The following is a 27700-nucleotide window of genomic DNA, read 5'->3' on the forward strand; positions in this document are numbered from 1 at the left end:
TGTTCTGCAAATCGATTGTCTTTTAAGTACTTTTAATGGTTTGTTTATTTTTTAATATGTTGACATCTGGCAGATACTTGTACGTATCGAGGATATCAGCAAAAAGGTATGTTGAAATTTAGATCACTTTTAATTTTTGTAAATACACACAATAAATCAGAAAATTATTGACATAGCACTATTTGTATACGAATAAAAGGAAATATGATGTTTACGCTAATGCCGCAGCAACATAAAGACGAATATAATGAAATGCTATCTAGGGAGCAACATGCAGTCTTCAATAATAGATAGGTAATTATACAATGTGTCAAGCTCAAGCCCCCGGGTCTATAAAGCTGTGAATAAATTTGACAGTGACATTCGAAGAATTACCATCAAGACTCAATGCTTCATAAAACGAAAAACAGAGATGACACACAACAAAATACTGACTAAGTTTCAAAATGCATCAAACTTAAGTTTGTTTTCGATCTATGAGTTTGACTGTCCCTCTGGTATCTTTCGTCCCTCTTTTAAGTCTTTCACAATATAAAATCCCAACAGCTATAATCTATCTCTTTGTACCAATTACTCTGAAATATCGGTTGTGAGTCCCGATATGAAGCTTCTTGTCAAGTGAGCGCAGTGATCTGATAATCGATTTATCGGATCGTATTTGTGTGGTAGAAACTGTTATATTTGTTTTACCATCAAACTTATTAACGTCGTTTAAATATCATTATCACGTCGGTGATATTTTCCGGGTCAACGTATTTGACGTCAAAAAGCTGTCATATCCAATTGTGTGAAGAGCTTAGTCACAATCAGACGGAAGACTAATCAAAGTCGAAAACATGCAATAGATTGTGAATTATGAATAAAAATGCAGGTTTGTTTTTACCTTGACCAAAGTTCTAGGGTTTCCTGACCATTAGAGTAAACGTAACAGTAAGCAAGATAAGTATGTGAGTGTGTCAAGTCTCGATGAAAACAACACATTTTTCTCAAAAAATAATAATAGGCTCATGTTGCAATTCGTAACATATGTCAATTGATTACCTTACAAGTGTTTTTGTCACTGTTTTTTGACCGTCGTATCGAGTCCATTTATTACAACATTGTATTGAATGCATATGTAACAGGTTGTGTATAATTTCTATATAAGGCCTTGGACGTCACATAGATATACGTCTATTTCTATATAAGGCCTTGGACGTCACATAGATATACGTCTATTTCTATATAAGGCCTTGGACGTCACATAGATATACGTCTATTTCTATTCTGAATCAAATTTCGGAAAGTTGTTGGTCATGAGTCTGAAAATTCTTACATAAGTGGTAATGCGACTCGTAAAAAATTATTTTTATATTGTCCTGTAATTGAAACTTTCCTATAACTATAAACTGCAATAATCTATAAGTACATGTCACAGGTGGCAAACATGGTAAATCCATACGAAAATAATTTGAACAGACTTATTTGAACGTTAAAACCGATATCATCATAAAAAGTATGTTAAAAGGATGTATTCAGTATGTTTAGTCTTAAAATAATATTTTAATTAGGTTAAGATATACAAAATAGCTCGATTTCTATTAGTTAAATTATTGTACGAACAAGGAAACTAATTCCAAGTTAACATTAAAATTTTTACTCAGTTTTCAAAGTACATAAATAAAAACAGAGCGGGCTGATTTTTTAAAGTTTACTCTCAAAGCGGTTGGATTTAATGGTTGGATAGAATTCTGGATAACATAACTTCATCCTTTGGTGGGGTTTGTGTCGCTCAATCATCCTTAATTTTTCCAGCAAACGCGGTGTCATTTTTTCCTTTGGTCTGTTCATATACCTTTATTTGTTCATCAAAAAACCTTATGCCAAAAACAGGTGCTTAAAGCAAATAAGTTTGGAGTGTTCAAACAGGAGGTTATACAAACTTAAGAAGTCAAATGTTTTTGTCATTCAGAAAACAAAAGGATTTATACACATGTAAAGGAGGATGTTTTATAAGAGCTAATCAAGGAATAACATTTCTGTCGTTGAAGAATTGTCGCCGTCAATTGGAGATTTGACGTTCGCAAATACAGTTTTGTATAAACACCTCTGTATAAGACATCTTGTAGCAAAATATCATTTTTTGGTAAGACTGAGGCTCTTAAATATTTACGAAAAGATCTCCGAGTAGGGCTATTCTGGTGGTTTTTTTTGCAGATTTTGACTGTATGACGAAAAAATGATGCAAATATGCAACTAAGACAAAATACACGGTAATAACAATGTATCATAAAATTGAGCATGTTCATATAAAACCAATGAATGCTAATATGAGTATAAGTAAACCATTGACAAGTTATGAAAATATCTACAGTTATGGGATTTTGAAGGAATATACCCCTTTCCAAGTGGCAGTGTAAATTCATACCCTTTATCCCATCGATCCAGTTAGTCCCAGAAGCTTTTTATTGGATGTATTGTTGATCTTTTTCGTCTAGAATATGCATGAGGTATTTGTCACTGGACGATAAGCAAACAATGATAACAATTCAATAAATGTCCTTGAAATATAAATAAATTATGAAAAAACCTGGAACATGGAACAAAAATATGTTGCTATATTTTTATCTAAATTTCTATTACTAGTAAAATCTATCCTTTTACGTAGATACACTGATTAATAAATGGCATTAATTACTAAATACAATATTCGTTTAGTTTTATAGAAAAGTCTAGACTCTTATCAATATGCATCTTCAATTTTATTTCAAAACATATATTTATTGAACTAAAACATATCTATCCACGCTTTAACATTTTTTTTACTAATAACGGAAGCAATAATAGATCTAAATAATCGTTTTTTATTGCAATTTCAATACACGAACTTATTTTAGGCAAAACATTTTTAGCGAATGGCATAACTTGTCATTTAGCTCTCTTTGAAAAGACTTGAACATCATAAAAAAATCATTTATCTGTTTAATTGGATTAAAATAAAAGCCCGAAATTACTTTTGTTTAAAGGCTTATAAAAATAGCATTTGTGTAAAAATATCTTCCTACATTTTTTTTTGCTGAAGATAACAAACATTAAATGTGAAAATAAGAAGATGTGGTATGATTCCTACTGAGACAACTCTCCACCGGTGAACAAATGACGTAGAAGTAAGAAATTACCGTAGGACTTTCAACAATGAGCAAAACCCGTACTAAATATCAAGCTATGTAAGACCCCGAAATGACAAATGTAAAACAAGTGTAAAAAAACAAATACCATATAAAAAGGGGAAATTCATATAAAAATTAGGAGATGAGGTCTGATTGCCAATGAGACAACTATCCACCAAAGTTCAAATAAAGTGGATGTAAGCAATTATAGGCAACCGTACGGCCTCCAACAATGAGAAAAACCCATACCATAAAGTCGGCTATAAAAGGCCCCGACATGAAAAATATGAAACAATTCGATTGAGAAAACTAACGGCCTAATTTACAACAAAAGTATTAACGAAAAACAAATATGACAGACATGAACCAACGACAACCACTAAACTACAGGCTCCTGACTTGGGACAGGCACATAAAGAATGTGGCGGGGTTTACATGTTTGTGAGCGCTAAACCCTTCCCCTAACCTGGGACAGTGGTGTTACAGCACAACATAAGAACAAACTGTAAAATCAGTTGAAAAAGGCTTAACTCAACAGATCGATACAAAGCAGAAAAACAAAAACACAGATCGGACGTGGCAGGGTATTTATCCATCCCTCATCCCTAATAACAAAAATGACACTAAGTTCAGATCTGAGAGTACTCGCAGTTACTGACAGCTAGTTCAAAGCCAATAACAACTAATAAAAAAATCATGTATCTAAGACTAAAATATCAATTAGTACACATCCAACAGCCAATGGATTTAATGTAAAGACGTCATTTACAGTCAGAGAAAATCATGACCATGTACAGCGAGAACCACTGAATCACAGGCTCCTGACTTTGGACAGACCCATACAGAATGTGGCGAAGTAAAACATGTTTAAGAGCGCCAACCCCTCCCCTTACCTGGGACTGTCGTGTAACAGCACAACATAAGAGCAGTAAAAAACAGTTGAAAAGGGGCTTAACTCAATCGATACAAAGCACACAAAAAAAACTAACGAAAACGCTAAAGACACAAAGTACTAATCTGAGAGTACTCGCAGTTACTGAAAGCTAGTTCAAAGCAAATAACAACTAACAAAAAAATTATGTATCTCAGGCTAAAATATCAATCAGTATACATCCAACATCCAATGGATTTAGTGAAAGACACGAAGCAAAGTAAATTGCATTAATCCATTATGTGAAATTCATAGCATGCTTTTATCAAAATATCTGATTTATAGCTAACAAAATACATCTACCTCCTCAATTTTATAATTACTCGAGAGTAAATTAATAATTTTATACTTCATTGTTTATGCGTATGAACACCAAATAGTTCACTTCGATTGATGGTAACAAAAAATATGACTATTTTGCGTTTGTCAGAAAACATGTTGCTTTACCATATTTATATTTTTATATATAAAAGTCGTCTTAGTTTATGCGTCTATTTAAGTAACAGTTCTGTTGTCAAACTAAGTAGTAAGAAAAAGATAAGTTACTTTTGCAATTTATTATAAATTATAATGCAATTATTTTGTATCAATGGTTCTGATTGGATGACAGTAAGCGTACAATTCTCTATCTCCTTGTCTGTAACTAAGGAAGCCGACATTTTGAATTCCGGAATGTATTGACATGTAATTTCTCCAAAAAATGCAAAAAAAACTTACATTTTGCACCTACAAATTTTCTTTTTATCAAATTTTATTCCATTCTGAAGCGGACAAGAAGCCAGAAAACGCCCGGTGTTTACGTTTGATGCCGGAAGCTTACCTATGACGTCACATAGTTTAGGCGCCAAAGAAGATAACATTATTTCGCGGAATTTTTGTTTAATGAAAATTTTACACTGAAATAATGACTTAAATTCAACGATTTGTTTATTTTGCATTAGAATAGAGATAACTGTATTGTATTTGAAGCTTTGCGGACGTCCATCCGCGTCGCCAGGTAAACTCAATTTGCGACAGTATAACTACCGATGGACATCCGCAAAGCTTCAAATACAATACAGTTATCTCTTAAGTGACCTGCTGTAATATGACGCTCCTCTTTCGCTTTGTACACAAAGCCATGTTTTAAAGTATACGTGTTTGACGTCACAATTGATTCTCTTCACTAGAGACTTCATCTGTTGATTTAATTTACCGTTTTGCGTATACGCACATATAAAGCATATATATTAAAGAGTATTCAGCTATATTGAAAAGCGTGCATAATGAAAAAAATACGAATTGTTTAGTCTCAAAGAAAACCTGTAAGATTTCCGTCGTTCGTTCGTTCGTTTTTTTGGTTTTTTTTGCCCGCAAAATGGGTGCAGATTCGGTACTCGGTGCAACTTAGTTATGTGACGTTATTCGCAAACACGACAAGGTGGTTAATTTGGATTTCCCCGAAGAAGCCAGGAGTGCAGACAAAAATGTCAAACAACTACAGTGGACTGATAAGGGTTAAAATTTTGGCGCACACATGTCTATTTTTGTTAGGAGGGAAAATCCTTAAGTGGGTTTATTTTTATTAAGTGTGAACTGGTGTAATCAATTCGGGTTAACTACCTCGGGTTCGACACGGAGCAGATTTCATAGTGTGCGCATGGTATTAGGTATTAGATGCATTAAGAACGACTCTTCCTTTTATTTCTCTTTTTTAATCTGAAATGAAATCGGTAACCATCGTGGAGCTTAGAAGTTTGTGTCGGGTTTTTGGTAGGATTCGAGTTGATCCGTTTGTTGTTGTATGTATCATTTTGTAGGCTTTGTTCGTCTTACTTCTTTTTTTTCTTTCTATCATGGCGTTGTAAGTCCTTGTACGGCTTCTGCAATTTATTTTGAAATAACCTTTGGCCTCCAGCATCACCGAAGAGATATGATTAATTGTCGAAATGCGCATCTGGTGCAATAAAATTTGAACCGTTTATGTTATTTTGGTTTTGGTTTCTCTTTAAGTACTTTCTTATTTATTGCACTTGATGTTCACAGTGATAAGAATTCAAGAACAACAGGGGTCCATAGAATTCAATGTCCATACACCGAACGGCGTTTCAGTATAATTAATCCCTCCCTCAAATATTTTATATTCGTAATACGTGTTACAATTTATGACAGTCACTGATGCAAAATTACATATATTGAAGGAGAGATAATCTAAATGATTTTTTTTTAAATGATATCATATTGTTTTATTGGTGCATAAGGCCGGCCTCAAGGCAAGAAGGCCTCTAAATTCTGACCATATCTTCACTCTGGACAGTCATTTACTATAGGGACAGCACTATTCACAAGTAGTTTTTATTTATTTAGAATTCGTGACTTTTAATAGCATGCTATGCGGTATGGATTTTGTTCATTGTTGAAAGTCATACGGTTATCTATTATAGTTTTCTAAATTCTACGTCATTTGGTGTCTGGTGGAGATGGAGGGGAAATACGTTTAAGGTGAGACGGTGTTTCGTTACACATCGGAAGTTTTTGAAAAAAAAATTGTACCGAAGCAAAAGAGAAAGATACACAATTCACGGAAAAAACATTGCTGCTTGATAAAAAACGATCAATACGTAAGATGTATATACACATACGTGTACATGTAAACAAAGTATATTTGTAAATTGTGAAAAAAAAGACTCGGTTGTTTTTGTAATGTACCGATCTGATGAGTCTAGGCCTAACAAAGGTGCTATACATCTATACTACTAAAATAACAAGGTCCAATTTGTTAGCCGATATGACGTAAAAACGACGAATCAAAGAATTCAACTTTATATACAACTAATATAGGACAATGATGTTGTTTAATCAAAGTACTGAAGAACTGAACATCGGATGACCGCAAGTTCTACTTGTGGATGGTCAAAAGCACTTGTCACAGAAAAAAATCACATCTCTATACATGAAACTGAGGTTAATGTACAGAGATATATTTTTTTCCTGAGACAAGTTCGTGCGTGGAAGATGAATAAATGACATGAAATTCAACCTCACCGTAATAACTTATATTGTAGTGATACAAATCAGTATACACTGGTTTGTTGTTATATATTATATTAATATAACAGTTACATGTATATATAATTTTCATCCATTTGTATATCATTCTATTCTATTATTCTAATAATAGTGCAGTGCAAGTGCATGGTGGACACTCTTCTGTAAAAATTCGATTTTTCTAAAAGATTGGATATGAGTAGGCATTCATATTTGCCCGCAAAAACAATTACAGAGTTACCGGTCCTTGCCGGGATTGTCGCAAAGCGTTCTTGAGATATTCTTCCGCATGCTTTAACACAATTTTTCGGTACGTGTGCATAGATATTATCAATGATTTTTTACTTATATATATATATATCTAACGACAAAACATTTTCATATTATTAATTTATGTTCTAAATAAAAATATTTTTATTAGTATTCATTTATAACAAACGATAAGGAATGTTAGTTTGCATTCGTTAATATCCGCGTATTCATCATGTTAATAGATCGGTTACAAACCCAAAACGAAAGTTACGTAAAGGAAATCTAGGCGATAGCAATACATCGGAATGCCCTCACGGTCATCGCGATGTAAAAATGACATCAATTCCAGACCCTTTTGTTTTCCACATAATTACTATTACCAACAATTAACAAGTTCCGGGTCGAAGCCGATACCGATACCAAAAGTATATGTCGCATGTAGTTTTCGGTTACCTGTTACCTTCTGTAAATCCATCCTCTATCAGGAGAACCTGGAATTCTTCCAGTAGTTGTTTTGTATCTATGCTACACTATAGTACACTATTTAACAATGCTGTTTTCTTTCACCTCAATACCACTATTGATTTGGTTACTAGGTCAAAAATTAAATTTAGTTTACAGTAAGTTTATTGTAGTAAGAAAACCAAGACGGATTCAAACGGACAGATTTTGAAAGCAGAGAAAACTGTGCACCTTATAATCAGCTTGACTTTATCAGATGACAATACGAATACTTAAAATCCAGGCTAGAATTAAGGCATAGGTACTTCAATTCAGTCACGGACCCGCGATGTCGCGGTTGTGATCTAGTATATTTTAACAGTGAGGGTTAAAAACAATTGACTATAAATTTATTTTTTAATCAGGAGTCTCTTGAAGGATTCAAGACTACTGACAGATGTCACCGAGTAAGATAAAGCGTTCCAATACCAAATGGTTCTTGGATGGAACGATTCTTTCCTGGTTGTGGTGTTACATGATAGGATCTGGAAAGAGTTTTTGCCCATATTTCTGTAGATTCTATCTGGTGCTATAAGTTTATGACTTGCTGCGATGTTTACTTCCTGGTTGCTGATCTTATATAGCATGGTTATACATGCATTTTTCTTCTTTCCTGTAACGAAGTCCAATTTGCTTTTTATATTAAAGACGAAATTCAATTAAGATAATTGCTGGAACAGTATGAAACCAAGAATTATAAATGTACAACACAGAAGGGTCTTTACCTACATTAAAAGCGTAGACAAAACTGTCAGCTAAATGCAAACGTACACTAAATTCATTATGAATTATGAATATTGAAATCAAACTACTAATTGGCGATTTTAATAATTAGTCGGTGGCTTTTGGCTTTTATTGCTTCTCTTGTATTCAATTATCTTGATTATGCCTCACGGTGACTTAACTTCTGTATCCCACAAAGTTTCGTTTGTAACAAATTGATTTAAATATTTCTACATCACTGATTTCAAATGCTGATCGAATGTAGAAACCATAAAATCGTATTTTACGCCAACTAGAAATAGAATCACCCCATGACCGTCTTATTAAAACGGCAGAAAAAAGTCAATTACTACGATATAAGCTATTTGTTTTTTTATAGAATTTGTTAAGACGTTTTAATTGCACGGATTTAGAAATCGTTTATACTAATTTGTTCCAATTTAGCGGTTCTCAATATTTAACAATTTGTGGAGATGATCGATATTAAAATCATGAGTAGCAGCCTTGATTTTAAACAGTTTTTTTTTTTGTAAATTGTAGATTGTTTCCAAAAAAAAAAGAATAAACAGACAGTTCGATCTTTTATATATATATATATATAGAGAGAGAGAGAGAGAGAGAGAGAGAGAGAGAGAGAGAGAGATAAACTGTTTAATAGTAATATATATATATCGTTATAATATTTAAATATAATGAATAATCAAATATAAAGTATACAAGATCATTATTACAGTCTGTCCGGCAAAATAAAAATTTAATGGAAAAGAATGGATATCAATTAATAAATCAAAATCACTAGGTGCAAACTAAAATGCCAAAAAGGACAGCGCTTTTATTGATGTTCTATATCTTGAATACAATATTTGAAATAATAGTTTATGTATAATATGGTAAACAGTTCATGGATTAAGGATATAAGATGAGACCACTTTTTGGCACTATTACTTCCAAAGTTTAAAGGCAATATGAATATATTAAATAGAATCTTTCGAATGCTTACAAGACTATACATCTGCTTGAAATCAGTATTCGTAGTTTTAAATTTTGTTTCTTCTAAAAATAAATTTACGAAAAACTATTATATGGAATATTACTTCTATGGTTAAACTTTCATGGAATTTTACGAAATTTGGGCAAAAGCTTAGTTATGATCAAAAGACATGTACAGTATCCAGAGCAAAATTTGTAAATATTTTTTTTTCATTTTTTTTTTTCACATTTTACTTATAAAACATGGACTACTAGTATTTTTTTCCAGTAATCATTTAGACACTGTCTTTGGTTAAAGTTTTATTGACATGACTAACTTTGTCAAACCTCCGTAGAAAATTTATGAAATGGAAAGACGTATTTCCGTCTCCGTTTTCTTTTTACACCACGTCTCACTGCATCACTTAGATTGGCTTAAAAGAATAACAGATCTTGACAACAGACCGGTGATGTTCGGTTTGCAAATTTAGTAAATTGATGGAAAACATTAGTGACTGAGAGGAAAGGTAGAGATGGCATGATATTCATCAATTTGTTGCCAAGGTCTTAATTGCCCTTAGCAGTTTCAAGTCAGTCGTAGACGGTAATAGATAGAGAATCCCATTGCAGCTCAGAGCTAATAACTTCGGCCTTTAAATTTGTTGTCTGTTGTTCAAGTAACATCGATAATGCGTTTTATTCCAGCAGAATTACTGTGTCACTGAAATTGACTGTGGTATTATCTATCTATATTGTATGTTCGTAATAACTCTGGCTTCCTCTTGAAGTTTTATTACTCTGAGAACACTACCGTAATTACTGATCATTTAATAGATCAATATGTCGCCTTATTTATATTGCAAATGGCATAGATCAGATAATAAAGTATAAAATTAATCGATTCCTAAGCCGTTATTTTGTAAATAATAGCATAAATGACGCTCATAATTCTATTCAGAAATTTCAGGGTACCCGTTAAATATAACATGTATTTCTTTTCAATGATCATGTTTTCTTGGCATTGTCTTCACGAATTGATATGATTGGTATTATCATCAAAGTTGTCCTTAAACGATCTTTTCTTATTTCATCATGTTATTTGTACAATTTTGAAAAATGTTAATCGTTTAGGAGTTCAAATTAACATTATAGGTGCCCTTTGTACCCATTTTACAACATAAGAATTTAACGTTGCCTTAGTGACATACTTTGATGAAATAATGGATGTCATTTCTCATATGTAGAAAAAATTAAATTATAGGTGGTATAATCTGAATTAATTTTCAGGAGAATGAAAATGGTGCGTTCGAAGCGCTTTTCTAGATTAATCTTCATTAAGAACGCTAAAAAGGCTAAGGATTTATAATTACTTGAATACTTAGGGAGCTATATTACCAAAAAGGACCTGAAAAGAATAAGAAAATTCTTCTCAAGTCAACTTTACCTGAGGGAGCCTTAGTTTCTTAATAATTTCTAACTTTATTGATTGAGAATTTATGAAAGATGTTTTAGAAATCATGTCAGTACCGAAGCACTGATTACAGAAGTGACTTGTTAAATATAACTTGAACATATTTGGAAAAAACGAAAAATTAAAAATAGTGACTTTATTAAGAGATGTTTTCATAAAAAAAAATGCTTATATTATTTCAGAAAAACCACAACAAAAAAGTACTGTATCTTATTACTTTTTAGCACCAATTCATACCTTGGCGTGTTTTCAATCGACCATTAACCATAAAGATTTAGCTGTCTTAGTGTTACAAATACAACCTTTTTACTAGTCGTAAAACAAAGTGCCTGTCTAAAGCCAGGAGTCTAATCCATTGGTTGTTGTTGGTTGCTGTTTGTCATTCTATTTCGTATAAACCATGCTTTTGGTTTCTCAATTGGGTTGACACTTTGTCATCCCAGGGTCTGTAAAGCTTATTAAGCGGTAAATAGGAAGTACTCTTTGTTGAAGGCCGAAAGATCTTTGTTCTTTGGTCTATAAATGATACTAGTAGTTATTGGCAATGATACCACATCTTCTTATTGTCACATTGGTAGTAAATTCCGGGGAAGGGGGATGACCGTGTGCATCAGGTATCTTGGTCACTGCCGATGATGAAATCATAGATACTTATATCCATGTCTTTTAATTTTTTAGAAACCAAATTGAAGTTTTAGTTTGGTATATAAATTGTAGAATAGAGAATGTCAAAGAGACAACAACCCGACCAAAGAGAAAAAACAGCCGAAGGCCACCATTTCAAAGTATTTTATTGCAAATTAACTTTGCATTATATTTATCAACAATAAAAGATAAACGTAGCAAATGTATTTTTTTCATCAACGAAGGAAGATCAATGGAAATAAAGACAATAACAACTAATAATAGACGTGACGACAAAATTGCTGGTTATCAGCACTAAAGACTTTAATAAAGGAATAGGCTAATTTCCATTACTCATCAAGCGTGCTCAATACTCATGCTTTAACAGAATTCATCATCATTTCAATAGCGATATCTGTAACAAGAATTCTCTCCACTTCTAATTAAAAGTCGCAATACAAGACGCAGAAATGTATTCATTAAAGCATGGAAAAGATCACAGCACGTCGATTGGCATGACGTTGTCCGATCTAGCCTCATTACATTAACAAGGACTCATACAAGCAACCTTATTCATTTTTGTTCATATCAATATCTAAAGAAATGTATTAATATTTTGTTCTGTGTGAATCCAAGAATCGTATGATTGATGCGATGAGAAAAACTTGATTACACTCCCCTGGCTTCTGTTATCTTGAACAAACACCTCTGATCATATTTCACTTCCGACGTACAGTAGTTCTGTTGATATGTTTCCTTCACGCTATTCTCTAATTTTAATCAAATGTTCGAACAAGACTTGTATGGTATTGTATATAAATTGTATTATTTTTGTACGAACCTTTTGTCGACATTTCAGAGAATTGTATTCAGCGATGATAATTTAAAAATTGAATAAAGGAATGAAATAAGTAATATGTAAATTCATTTAAACGAGATGTTATTTACTTGTTTTATGTTTTAAGGACATTAGATAGTTCATATATTCTAGTTTTCGCTTGTTACGACGATTTAATATGGAGAAATTATAGGCCGAGACAACTGTATGATGTAGAGTTCGAGGCAATGAAAACAGCTAATTGACTGTGTTTCTTAGAAATATAAACGTATGATACCAATTGAAGTGCGCTCGACTCGTAGTCGTTAGATAATTTCATCATGTCAACTATGCTTTTGGTTTGGGAAAACGTTATTTAATTGTTGGAAATGGATTTGAACTAGCTCTCAGTACCTGCGAGTACTCTTAAGATTCATACCTGTGTTATGGTCTTTTTGTTAGGTTTTATTTGTATGCTAAGTGCCGAACTTAATATGTCAAGCCATTTCCAGTTGATTTTTATAGTTTGCTTTAATATTCTGGTAAATGTAACATCATCCCATGTTAGGAGATCCAGGGTTGAGCGCTCACAAACATCTTACTCTGTCGTCTTAATTTTTCGTTTATTGTTTCTAGTATGAATTATACCGTTGGTTTTCTTTTCTTTACTGTATTGTTTCACATTTTGTATTTGTCTTTTGTGGCTTACTATTCGGTATGGGTTTACTCATTGTTAAAAGCTGTATAATAGTGACTTATAGTTGTTTACATTCGCGCCCTTTGGTCTATGGTGGGTGGATGTCTCATTGGCAAGGATACCACATCCGAGACCAAAAGATTGAATGCAAATAAATTAAATATTTAAGAGCTTTAGAACCAAAAGTGATAAACAATTGTCTATGTCAACTTATGTCTGAGAGAGAGTGTTGTAACCATAACCATTCATTGTTAAGTATATTAAATACATTTATTAAATGACCTTTCGCAATAAAAAAATCCTTTAAATTACGTCTGGACAAAATCACAACACTAGTGGTCTAACAGTTTACCGACATCGTCAGAGACATAGAGGTACTGTATAATTTATACACTTATCTATTAAAACGCTCCATATCGATTCAGTAGGACAATTCAACTTCTAAAACCCCAAATAAAAACACGGAATTGGTGTCAATTCATCAAAAAGACACGCGCACATTTAAAGAAACATACAAAACTAGAAACTAAAGCGTTTGCAATACAAATTGACAATTAGTTTTTTTTAGAAATGTTACGAAATTAGGAACTCCTGAAGCCCATTCATTTTTTAATCCTTATCATGCCAAACCGACCTCCTGGAAATCATCATGATATTATGCAAATTACTTTTTGAATTTATTACCCTCCTTGATAGCCAAGACAATAATTACAAATTTGTATCCATGATTTTCATCATATCAGTCCTTGATATATTTTGTACTTGTAAGTTTTGGTTAAATCTTTCTAAATTGTTGAAATAAATAATATTTAATAAAAGTGTTTAAATCACACGGGGATTCTGAAGACATGATTTGTCAATACTTAACCGATAATAATTTTTTTAGGCATGGCAAAGAATATAAAATTCAATTTACTTTCTTTATCTCCAAAAAGCCACAGAAATTCAATTTCTTTTCTTAAATATATGGTAATTGATGATTACTTTTTTCTTCTCCAGTAGGTTTTATTTTTCTCATTAGTCTCCATTATTTCAATCTGCTTGCTTAATCTTCTGGTGAAAATGTTGTCTTCAAAAACTAATCCTGAATTCGTTTGCTCAGTACCATAGGGACAAATGAATCATTTTCTCTCACTAAACTTCATCTTCCCAATGTAAGTTTCTTGATGGGATATTTCATCTTACTATTCAATTTACACAGTTGTCACGTCTTTTCATAGGAAAATTGATGCACGGAAACCATCAAAGCAGCTTAAGAAAATAAATCATCGGAAAAAACAAGACCAAAACAAGAATCTTTTATCGGTCTAAAGAACGTCTTTTAACGTTGTATATACTGAATCCATTAATAACATTTTACTTTTATTCTACGACCATTCATCTTGTCTAAATATAAATGCAAAATAGTGCTGAAAACTTAACACTAGCTATTAGTAATGATTTTGCCTTACAAATCAATCTAAATTGCGATCTGTGACTTGAAGAGGAACCGAGTCCAAAGTTCAGAACGATAAAAGTATTGCTGTATTAGAGTTAATACAATAACGAACATTGATTCTGGGCGATAACTTCAAGCGTTTCATTGTATCTGCTTGCCGATTACACGATGGCACTCTTGGGAATCTAGACTAGGAATATTTATCAATGCTTCGACAGTGACTGCTTCTTGGGTTACTGAAAAGAAATCATCCATTAAGATGGAAGCTGGAAAATTAAAGGTTAACCAAATGGAAAACGCAAGATTAGTTTATTTCTATAAAAGGTTTAACGATTTTTATTGCAATTTCTTGTTCCAGACTGACTTTATCATAAAACATTTTGATGTATGTATCATTCAAGTTTGTCTAATAAATGTAGTTATGAGGATACTATGGCATTTTTAAAAACTATTATAGTACATGCACTTTAAAATAATGGAGAAAATAAAAATCATTAATGCCATGATTTTCATCCTGAGAACTTAGCAAAATCTAAAAACGTTAAAAAGAAATAGATTTTACATGTTTGACTTTAAAAGCATCTTTTGTATGTTGGCTTGCTTAAAGTAGACTCAATCAAGAAATCTTAAAATAAACATATGTACAAAATGTAGGCTGCAAGTCCTCTTTTGATCTTAGTGTTGGTTTGAACTCGTTTCACAAAATTAAAAGATGTCATAGTTGTGCTTTGTAAAATAAAACGAGATATATATGGTTTCTTCAGAATACGGTTGACTATTGTTTGTCTGTTGGTCTTTTTCTTTTTAAGCCATTGCGTTGTGTACTATTGTTTGTCTTTTTCTTTTTTAGCCATGGCGTTGTCAGTTTATTTTCGACTTATGAGTTTGAATGTCCCTCTGGTATCTTTCGCCTCTCTTCGACGTATAGCCATACAGATGACCAAACAATAGATAAAAGACAATGCAAATAAGTCACAAAAACATCTTCTACAAGCCAAACGGACAGAACCAATTATGCAATTATTCATTTACAATTTTATAAATTAATATTACAAAAATGCTTTTATAATTAATAAAGCAGTATCATCAGATTGAAATAACTACTGTAACCATTTTCACAGTTTTTTTAAAACTAATCTGTACAAGCATAAGTCTGGCAATAAATCTTCGGTAGAATAGCGAGATAAAACCACAAAAATTCTCAAAGACATAAAACTGTCCAATATACCTAAATTATAAAAAAAACATTTCTCCCGATTTTTTAAAATTTTCGTGCAGTCTGTACGAACAAATTGCCATTGAGTATTCGACGTTCATCAAAGGGTTTGCTCAAACCGGCATATCATGTGGAGGGGATGTACGTTTTTGCTCTATGATCAAGGTATTGCTATGACTGAGATGAAAAACTGCAATAAATGCGTTTTACCATTTGTCTGGGTTTTGTCAATCGTGTGTACGGATTTGTTGTCAAGTACAGTTTTATTTTACACCATATCATCTTTCTTATACAGGAATCACTTGTATTGAAAACAAATAGTTTGTTAACACACGATCTCTAAATGTATAAGGACTGACCAATTGATATTTGTTGCTCCACAAGGATACAGTTATTTTTGTAAACATAGGACCAAGTTCTAAAGAAAATCTGGGGGTATCATAGTAGTTTACAAGTCAAATTTCGAACAGTATTTAACATTTCACAAAACTGGCAGTGAATTGCAGTGGTTGAAACGTTCAAATGACTTATTAACTGATAACATTTTAATTGGATGTGTATACATTCCACCTGATGGTTCAAAATACTCATCGTCACAGTTTTAACGAAATTGAAACACAGTATCTACAGTTATTAGAACACAAAACGAAATGTTGTCTAATAGGCGATTTTAATGCAAAGACATCAACCTTGCAAGATTTTATTTCTCCAGAACGATTTGTCCTTGGCATGTTTCATCTTAATGATGAGGACACACTGAAATATTTTTATTATTATGATACTGTTATTGCAAATGGTATTTCACTAGAGAGAAAATCTGAATGCACGTGTCGAGTAAACCCTTATGGTCATAGAGTTCTTGATATGTGTAAGAAAATGAATTTATTTATAGCTAACTCTAGAATAGGTAATGACAAAAATGTAGGCAGAAGAACATGCAATGACGATAGTGTGGTAGACTATCTCATTGTGTCTTCAGATTTATTTCCATTAATCAAATATTTTGAGGTAGATGAATTTAATCCAACTCTCTCTGATGTACACAGTAAAATATGTTTTAATATTACACACGGAACAGATTATAAAAGAACAAAACATTGAGACGCCTCAACGGCAAACTGCCAAGTGGTGCAGCTCGAAGGGTGATAAATTTGTCGATTATGTTAAGGATAATCAATCTGATCAGTTAAAAGAAATATGAAACGTGCTTGATAATTTACTTATAGCCGAGAACGTTCACCAAGCAGACCTTGATGATGTTACAAGTAATATTTGTAAAATTTAACGATTCATCACAGATTATTTTTGGAACCAAACGAACGGGTTTCTTTCATAAAAAACAAAGATAGAGACCGTGGTTCACAGATACCTGTAAAAATAAAAGAAACTTATTTCATCAAGCAAAACAAAGATACAAACTTTCAAAAAAATTAACAAATAAAAAAGCCATGAAAGAAGCTAGTATTTCATATAAAAAGGCAATGAATTGCTCATATCGTACATTTCATAGGAATATTGCAAATGACTTGAACGTTAAGTCAAAATCTGACCACAAAAACTTATGGAAATATTTAAATAGTATTGGGAAACCAAAGTCAAGTAATAAAAGCCCAGTAGGTATTGAACAATTTCTTGAATATTTTGAAAAATTAAATTTGTCTGATGAGGTGGGAGACTATCCAGATATTGATTTTGATAAAGTCCCACCAGAGAATATTGATCGAATTCTGAATTCTGTTATTAGCTGCCGGGTACGATGGTATAGTCAATGAACATATAAAATCAACTGTTCCTATTATGTTGCCTATTTATCACAAACGTTTTAATATTGTGTTAAGGCCACACCAATTTAATTTCTTGTTCTACGGATTTTCTTTCAAGAAATTGAGGCGAGCGAGCGATTTGAAAATTTTAATAAAGATAAGTTTAATTTGAAAATTTTTGAGGCGAAGCTTGAAAAGTAAAGGCGAGCGATTATATTTTTTTTTTGGTAAACATAAAATCATAGGTTCTGACAATATTGATCAAAACAAGATAGTATGAAACATTTCTTTAATTCATCAACTGCTGAAGAGTTTTTTTCCCTGTTCACCAAGACATGTAATGACCACTTTTAATTGCAGCATATTTGTGACTTCTTGTATTACTGTTACTTTCTGAGGACATCAGATCTTGAACTGAATAATTATTTCAATTGCCTTAAATGATCTCCATTGAATAGTCATAGATGTCTTTCCTCCTTCAACGGACATGAGTTATAACTAGCAGCACGGTGGGTGTCTTACAAGAAGCAGGAACTGCTCACCCAAGTTCACCCCTAGTTTTTTTATGTTCGTGCAGTTCGTTGATGTATGTGCTTTTTAGTTTTTTGTGTTTTATTTTGGTTGTCTGTATTTCCGTCGTTTTGGTGTTCTCATTTTTGTTCTTTGTCTTTTTGGCACTTTGTATATAAAGAAGATGTGGTATGAGTGCCAATGCGACAACTCTCCATCCAAGTCACAATGAATTAAAAGTTAACAATTATAGGTAAAAGTACGGCCTTCGACATGGAGCTTTTGCTCACACCAAACAGCAAGCTATAAAGGGCCATTGTATGTGTAAATAATAATAACATATTCATACGCGAAGCGTAACTAATAAAGAAGACAATGACGGATATAACATTTCTCTTCCCTAGATTTTGCAAGTTAAAACTTTAAAATTGACTAGATTTAAAATGAAATAGAAATTAAAACAATTCTTCTTTATATTTAAAAGTCTGATATCATCATTATAACTTTAATAGTTATGAGTATTAATTAATGTTCATATAGCACCTTATGAAAAATAAAATGAATACTAGCTGTCTTATATGAATACTGTTCGGTATTGTCTAATTCTAAGTCACTAATTCACTAACTACGTTTACTATGCGATATAATTAACATTACATGAAAATACGGAAACCCTAAGGTGTCAATTGATGCACGTGGGATTATTATGCCCACATCTCTTTTCATCAATTATATATATAATCTTTCAACTTGTTTGATTTCTGTTCTCTTGTCGGATATAAAAATAAAGGCGGCCCTCCTTTAGGTACTACACATAGCGGCAACACATGTGTTTCTCCTTTATAATGGACTTTGACATTTGCACACCCTAAAGGTTTTATACTTTCTCCTGAGTAAGTTTGTAATGTACTCGCAGCTTCAACTAGCTTAACATGACCTAGCCTGTTTGAAAAAATCTGCCTGTGATATGACCGATACTGCTGATCCAGTGTCGAGCTCCATTTTAAGCATTACTCCTTCAACAGTAGGTGTTACCCACATGACATATTTTGATGTTATTCATTTCATGTTACAAGACTGGCGGTACAATTATCACTATCAGAGTCTTCCTCTATAGCATGTACTAATTTCTTATTATCAAATTTCCTCGGTTGTGGTTTCTTAGATTTTGACATACAGGCTTTCTTTATATGGCCTGTTTTATTACAGTTGTGACAAATTGTGTTCTTGAATTTACAATCGAATGGTGAGTGGCCTGCGTTGTTACACCTGTAACAGCGAGAGTTCCCTTTGTGTTGCTGTGGTTGGAATTTAGGTTTTCTTGCACTCATTTTGTTTACCCCCTCGGTTTTATGTTTTGCCTACAATTCTGTTGCATCTTTTGAGGTGGTCTCCATAGCCACACCATTATCTACAGCCTTATCGTATGTTAAGTCTTTTTCTGATAATAACCATTTCTGAATGTTCGAGTTTTTAAGGCCACAAACTATCCTGTCCCTTAACTTTTCTTTGAGATCTGCATTAAAACCACAATGCAGTGATAATTTTCGTAATTGTGCAACAAAGTCTTGTATCGTTCCCCCTCTTTTTGATCTCTTTTGTCAAATCTGAATCGTTCTAATGCTTGTAGTGGTTTGGGAGCTATATGATCCTTTAATAACTTGACTAATTCATCGAATGATTTCTCTGCTGGTTTGTCGGGAAATGTTAGGTCCCTCAACAGCGAGTATAGTTTCCCCCCTATCAGGCAAAGTAGGGCCGGAACCTTCTTGTTTCCATCGATTTCATTTGCGACGAAGTATTGATTTAAACGTTCTACATATGAGTCCCAGGGTTCAAGTGATTCATTATAAGGGTCAATTTTTCGTATCAAACCAAATGCTGCCATGCTTTTAAGAATGTTCCGCAGATTCCTTTGTTTGGAAAACACGTAGAGTCGAACAAAGAATCGGGTCAATCAATTCGGGATTTAGCTATTTTCATGCAAAATGTTCAGTGTTTGCTTCGATTTTACCAATGTCTATACGTTTGTTTCAAATTGTGTAATGTTCATTGTCGTTGTGGTTCGTTCTCATCGCCAGTTGTTACGTATTTGCCGAGGGAGAGATGTAAAGCATCAAGCAACCATTGTTTACATTTTAGGAACTACTTTAATCAATCATATGTGTAAATAACAATAACATATTCATACGCATAGCGTAACTTATAAAGAAGACAATGACGAATATAACAGCTCTAAAATGACTAGTGTAAAACAATTCAAACAGGAAAACCAACGGTTTAATCTATATACAAAACGAGAAACACCTATGAACCACACCAATAAAAGACAACTGAACAACAGGCTCCTAACTTAGGACAGGTGCATAAAAATACAGCGGGTATGGATAGTTTGTTGCGTCGGCGAACGATATTGCAGTTAAAGGCAACACTTCTCCTCCTTATTCGTCCTGTATTATAACAACGAAAATCGGCATGATTTTGTGAAGAATCGTCCTTGACTTTGATAAGAAATCTGTGTTAATGCTAGAAATAGTTGAAAGGGTTGCGATTTGACGTAGACTAAAACGCTCTTGCGATCGCTTTTTATTTTTTTAATGTTTACAAAAAAAAAACCGGCGCGGGAAATAGACACGCGGGAAACGGGAATATTTAGAAAACATTTTTTTTCCGTTTAGAAAAAAATATTTGCGGGCGGGTCCGTCGAACAAAGAATTAAATTGGCGTGGCCTAAACATTGGAAAGATTCCTTCAGTTTGGTCAAAAAGGTGTGATTAAACCTTTTTACAAGAATAAAGGGGGACAAATGTGACCCGAACTCATATAGACCCATTACGCTAGTTTCATGTCTCGGAAAAACCTTTACAGCCGTTTTAAATGGAAGACTAAAAGAATTATCGGATGAAATTGAATTAATATCAGAAGCTCAAACAGGTTTTAGGCAAGGGTATAGCACATTAGATAATATATTCGTTCTGTATTCCCTGATATCTATTTTAATACCAATCGTTTGGAAAAAAACTTTATTATACTTTTGTAGACTTTTCTAAGGCTTTTGACACTATATCGCGGTCCGCATTGTGGGTCAAATTACAATCAAAGTACTGAAGTACTGAACATCGGATGACCACAAGTTCTTGAGGATGGTCAAAAGCACTTGTCTCAGAAAAAAAAACAACATATCTCTTTACCTGAAACTGAGGTTAATGTACAGAGATATATTTTTTTCTAGACAAGTGCGTGCGAGTATGATGAATAAATGACAGGAAATTCAACTTCACCGTAATAACTATTATATTGTAGTGATACAAATCAGTATACACTGATTTGTTGTTATATATTATATTAAAATAACAGTTACATATATATATATGATTTGCATCCGTTTGTATATCATTCTATTCTACTGTTCTAATAATAGTGCAATGCAAGTGCATGGTGGACACTTTTCTGTAAAAATTCGATTTTTCTAAGATTGGATACGAGTAGGCGTTCATATTTTCCCGCAAAAACAATTACAGAGTTACCGGTCCTGTCGCAAAACGTTCTTTGAGATATTCTTCCGCATGCTTTAACACAATTTTTCGGTACGTGTGCATTGATATTATCAATGATTTTTTACTTATATATATATATATCTAACTACAAAACATTTTCACATTATTAATTTATGTTGTAAACAAAAATATTTTTATCAGTATTCATTGAAGAGATGTATTTATATCAAATGACAAGGAATGTTATTTTGCACTCGTTTATGTGCGCATATTTATCATGTTTATATATCAGTTACAAACCCAAAACTAATTTACATAATGGAAATCTAGGCGATAGCAATACATCGGAATGACCTCAAGGTCATCGCGATGTAAAAATCAGAAATCACAGGTAAAGTGTTTAAAGTCATTCATAATCTGTATAGCGATATCAAATCGTGTATTAAAGACGGCGACGAACTGTCGTCATTCTTTTATTGTAATATAGGAGTTGGGCAAGGAGAAAACCTTTCACCCTTTCTATTTGCAGTGTACTTACATGATCTTGAGGACTTCTTTTTAGAAAACGATGTTCCACACTTGCACATGCCTCGTGACCAAATGTCATGAACATTTGTATATCTATCTAAAATTATTTCTTTTGTTGTATGCTGATGATACTATTATTTTATCAGAAACACCCGAATCAATGCAAAAAGCTCTATTAGCTTTCGAAAAGTATTGTCTACAATGGAAATTAAAAATAAATCTTTCGAAAACAAAGGTTGTTACCTTTTGCAAGAAGAAAACCAGAATACAACCGGTTTTCAAACTTTTTGGCGAAGAATTAGAAAACCAAGATTCCTATTCATATCTTGGTGTCACTTTTAACTATAATGGTTCATTTGTAAAGACGAAACAAATTGCAGCTAACCATGCGACTAAGGCGCTATTTGGCCTTTACAGGAAATTGCGAAATATCTCTTTACCAGTAGATTTACAACTTAGACTTTTTGATGCCCTAGTACAGCCAGTTCTCATCTACGGCTGTGATGTGTGGGGTTTTGAAAACACTTGTATTTTAGAAAAGATACACCTACAGTTTATAGAAATATCCTACTAGGGGTTAGCACAACTACTCCAAATTTCATGATTTATGGTGAGCTTGGTCGATGTCCGATCGATATCATAATTAAAATTAGAATAGTTAATTTTTGGAACCGAATTATTTGCAATAATCATAAACTTTCTTCCATTTTGTACCATACAATGTTCAAATTGAACGAATCCGTATTTGACAATACTGGATTTAGCTTTATATGGAATATTCAATCAAAGATAGATCCAATTCAGATAAAAACGAGTATAAAGCAAAGAATAACAGATGAATTCTTTCAACAGTGGCACTCTCAAATCCAAAACTCATCGAGGGGGGAATATTACGGTCTTTTCAAAATCGACTTTGGCTTAGAAAAATATTTATTAAGACTCTCATCTGCAGATCGTAAAAATATTACTAAGCTGCGATGCTGCAACCTAAAAATACCAATTGAAAAAGGAAGATGGAATGGAATTCCTAGAGATGAAAGACAGTGTCATCTCTGCTCCTTGTCCAATGGAAATCAGTTTCACTACTTATTTGAGTGCCAGTCTGATATTGTTAAAAATATCAGAAATACATATTTCAGAATATTACCGCATTTATCCATGTGTTGAGAAAATGAAAGGACTGCTTTCATTTTGCAATATAAAAGTTTTTAAGAACTTATCACTGTTCATTAAGAAATTAGTTAAAATATTGTAATTATACTCTAAATTATATGATTATATGTTAACATTGTTTTGTAGTAACCATAAATATGAATATGTATTTTGCCTCTTGTTACACATGTATATATGTGTATGAGTGTTTCAAAATAAAGTATATTGTTATTGTTATTGTTGTTATTGCTTGTTACGTCCAGTGGCAAATAAATAGATGTGGAGACAGTAATGACCATACAAACAATGTACATAACATGACATCAGAAAGTATTTAACTTTTGTTGGAACCAAATAGAAACGGAAAATCGGATCAATTCTTTAGCTTATCACTTAATCTAATGGGTATGTACAACTTAATATAAATGTGCCGGATCGACAAGACAAGAGCTCCACAAGTCGGAAAACATAAAATGAAACATAAAAGTAAAACAATCCATTAATAACATTAGAACATTCAATAAACAAGGACAGCGTCTGAAATAATGCAAGGAATATCCTAATTGTTCTTATGTTCTATACGTGTTGTTCAATTTAATGGAAATTTATGAAGATATTTGGCATCCAAGGCAATAAATACCAATACTGTTCAGTACTTCGAATCAAATTGTAGCCGTTGGATAATTAGAACAACAATCCCATTCGAGACTTAAAAAATCGTATCTATAATGAATTTTTAGAGTCATTGTTTTTATAAATTAGACAGCAAACTGTAGTAAAGTTAGCAATTATATGGGAGAAAACGGGTTATTTCTGAATACCATGATCATAAAAAATAGTGAAAGGATTGTAAAGTGTTCATATACAATTTTTGTTGAATAATGCAAGAGACTGTTAATAGTTTCTCTTTTTTTGTGTTTTGATTTTATACAATGGGATTTAGAGTACATATCCATGTATTTTATTTGTTGTAGACTGAATATAAGTAAACATTTTATTATGGCTTTACGGATGTGTTGATAAAATAGTGACAGTGCTAATCATCTAAACTAAGTCTTAGCATATCCCTAACTTTTGTTTATCTATGCGTATATACATTTACCTAAAATCAACTTTATGCATATTAATGAAAAAATTTACAGGTTACATTTTGTAACTGATTGTTGTTTTAACGTTTGCGAAGTAATGCCATGTAAAAAATGCTGTTCTATAAAAATAATAGACGTGGTATGATTTTCAATGAAACAACTATCTACCAGAGTCCAAATGACGTGCATGTAAGCAACTATAGGCCTTAACGGCCTTTAACAATGAGCAAAACCCAAACCGTATAGTCAGCTACTAAAAGGCCCGAGCCTGACAGAATGTGTAACAATTGTACTAATTATATACTATGAAATTACTGGGTTATTAACACTTGTTTTTCATCTAGAAAATAAATGAAATATTGCCACTGGACGTGAACCAAACTTTTCCTGTACAGTCCCAGATACTACCATTGAAAGGCACTCCTGAATGAAAAAATATTTATGTTTATTTTGTTTATGAATTGTAAATTTAACATATTTTAAGTTATGCAACAAAACATAAACCAATCAACTATGGTTTGAATCCCTAACATCGACGATCACTTCTCGAACACGGGCAATGCGAAGTGTGTCACCTTTAGTCCTCATACTTTCTTGATTTTGATCATCCCTATTGTATCCTCATACTTTCTTGATTTTATTATTTACATCCATAAAATAACGCCTTATTTATTATTTAGAGAAATTCCTACAAATGGACGTAAACAATTAATTCTCTTTTTTTTTGTATACTTGAGACATACATAATGTATTCCATGTCGTTGTCGTGTCTATAGTATGAATATATATTTTTTCTTCTTTTAAAAGACTTAACTCTGATACATTTTTGATATAAGACATTTTAGTTGTTGTATTTTTGTACTAGATTATAATATAGTGTTATTAAAACATTTTGCTTCAATTTGGCATAAATGATGTGCATTGAGGCTGTTTGCAAATAAAGATGTAAATCATTAATACTTTTGAGAAACTACTAAAAAAGTAAATGTCAATATTGACTTTTGGATATTTTATAACCTGATCCTCAACAAAAATAAAGAAAATCTATCGAAACAAACTTTAAAGTTAGGTGTAATTCAATAAACTGTTTTCAAACCATTTATCTTACCATTTAGATTCTAAATTGTGAATTCTTTTTCAGATAAAAGTCAACAGCTTTAAAAAAAAACAAATCTGCCAGGTAGAACGAAATAGATAAGGAAACTATAGAGCACTTCAACGGTATCAAACATCCAGTTAGATTTTCTATTCAGCAGTCGAAAGGCAAATAATGGAATCAATTGTAGTATCGACCCCTTTGAGATGTTGTGTCATTATAAAAAGACCCGATGACAATTAGAACAACAATAAAAGAATCACGTGATTATTGGCAGACACTCTTATATACAATTACGGGAGTCAATATCATTCGCTATTGGGAATCATATTTATTACGGACATATTAGGTTAACTTGGAAAGACATACATTATTGAAAAGAATATCTCAAATCACTACTATCCCGCCTGTTGTTAACACTAGGGCATACTTCGGAAATATTTTGATTTCTAATGTCGTCTGCCGAATCAAAACTTGTCACAGTTTCTAAGGATAACTATTGACAATTAGACATTAACGGTGATTAAAGAATCTTATTACTTGTAATTCTCCAATGAATAATAAAGAAGCAAAAACTACTTATTGAACGAACGACATAAGGAAACAGTAATTTGTTTGTGCATTTATCCGTCTAAATTGAACTTCGTATCTCAACAAACTGATAGAAGCATACTGATAAAATAGTGTTGTCTCAGACGTTTGTCAATTGGATTATGTATTTTTTTTATTCTCAATAAGGATTGCTGAATCTTAATTTGATTTTGATGGCAGATAACAAGGATGTAAAAGTTTAAGTCATCGATATAAAAAAAAGTATAATGATGGTATTTGAAAACAATTTAATCAACCAATAGCAGCGCGCGCATAAGTCTAGATATTCAGACATCACTTGGATTGGGAATACTATATATAGAGAATTACTTTTCTTTCAGTTTGTGATATACTCTTGACGACAATTTACATGATTTATTCAAAGAGAAAAATTAAAACGTTTAATTATTACTGTTTTCTTACATTTGTTAAAAATATCTGATAAATTCCAAATGCCACAGGGACAGGTGGACATGGACGTGGTTGTGGCCAAAATATTGTCACTTATCATACTGACAGTATGTACCGTACTTTTCGGACTTTTTCCGTGTAGACTTATGCAGTATTTTGCAAAAATAATCATATCAAAAAAGAAAATGTTCGACTATATGATATCAACAATGAAATGTTTCTCTGGTGGAATATTCCTTGGGACCTGTTTCCTCCATCTTATTCCAGAAACAAGAATAAAAGTAGGAGAAGTTATGATGCAGATTCGTTCGGATTCATCATATCCGGTAGCAGAACTATTAACAATGGCGGGTTTTTTTGGTGTGATATTTACTGAACACGCAATAAGAGCTTTATACAAAAAAGTGCGAAGACTTACGAACAGACAAAATGATTGGAATAGTAATGAAATTTTACCAACATTTGGTTGTGGTTCGAACTATAGGGAAAGTCAAAGTGAATTTGACTGTCATAGTATAAACACAGGTGTCCAGGATGAAACTTTAAAACTTGAACATGCCAGCGATGTACATGAAGACAATCAGGATATAATACACGATACATTGACAATGGAAATAGAGCCTGCACCTCTTCAGGACATGGAGGTGAAAAGAGTTGTGTCCGAGTTTAGCCGCGAAGGAGGGGACACAAGTAAAGGACAAATAAGGTCTGTACTCTTTATTACAGCTTTATCGTTTCATGGTGTATTTGAAGGAATGGCATTGGGTCTACAGAGTTTAGAAAGTAACGTTTGGGTATTGTGTTTTGCTATAACAATTCATCGTGGAATTTTGGCGTTTGGCATGGGACTTCAACACATGCAGAATGAGGAGAGACATAGTACTATCGTATTTAGTATCTCATCCTTTGCTGTCATAGCAGCCCTGGGAATTATTATAGGTATTGCCATTTCAACTGGAGCTCAACTTTACACGGATGTTAATGTTCCGAATGCTATTTTGCAAAGTCTTGCAACGGGTACGTTGTTTTATATTATATTTTTTGATATACTTTATAAAGAAATGACTGGAAACAAGGACGTTAAAAAGATTTCTTGTACATTTGTCGGCTTCTCTGTGATGGCTATTGTGTTCGCAGTTACCAGACAATAAAAATTGACAAATATTTTTTGTTCTATTTATTTAAGTCCATTTATGTTCGTAATAAGTTATCGATATTTGATTTCCCCTCTTTTATCAGGCCAGTATCA

General features: G+C 32.6%; 1 protein-coding gene across 1 annotated transcript; it reads left to right on the forward strand.

Annotated features, from left to right (window-relative positions):
* On the forward strand, nucleotides 1–27617 carry LOC127735729 (zinc transporter ZIP1-like). Its single transcript, XM_052246011.1, has 2 exons — nucleotides 1–106; nucleotides 25495–27617. Exon 2 carries the CDS (start codon nucleotides 26493–26495, stop codon nucleotides 27600–27602), a length of 1110 nt encoding a protein of 369 aa, XP_052101971.1. The 5' UTR covers nucleotides 1–106; nucleotides 25495–26492; the 3' UTR covers nucleotides 27603–27617.
* The last annotated feature ends 83 nt before the right edge of the window (nucleotides 27618–27700 follow it).

The sequence above is a fragment of the Mytilus californianus genome, unplaced genomic scaffold (genome assembly GCF_021869535.1).
Source record: "Mytilus californianus isolate M0D057914Y unplaced genomic scaffold, xbMytCali1.0.p SCAF_3, whole genome shotgun sequence".
In the NCBI taxonomy this organism is placed as follows: domain Eukaryota; kingdom Metazoa; phylum Mollusca; class Bivalvia; order Mytilida; family Mytilidae; genus Mytilus; species Mytilus californianus.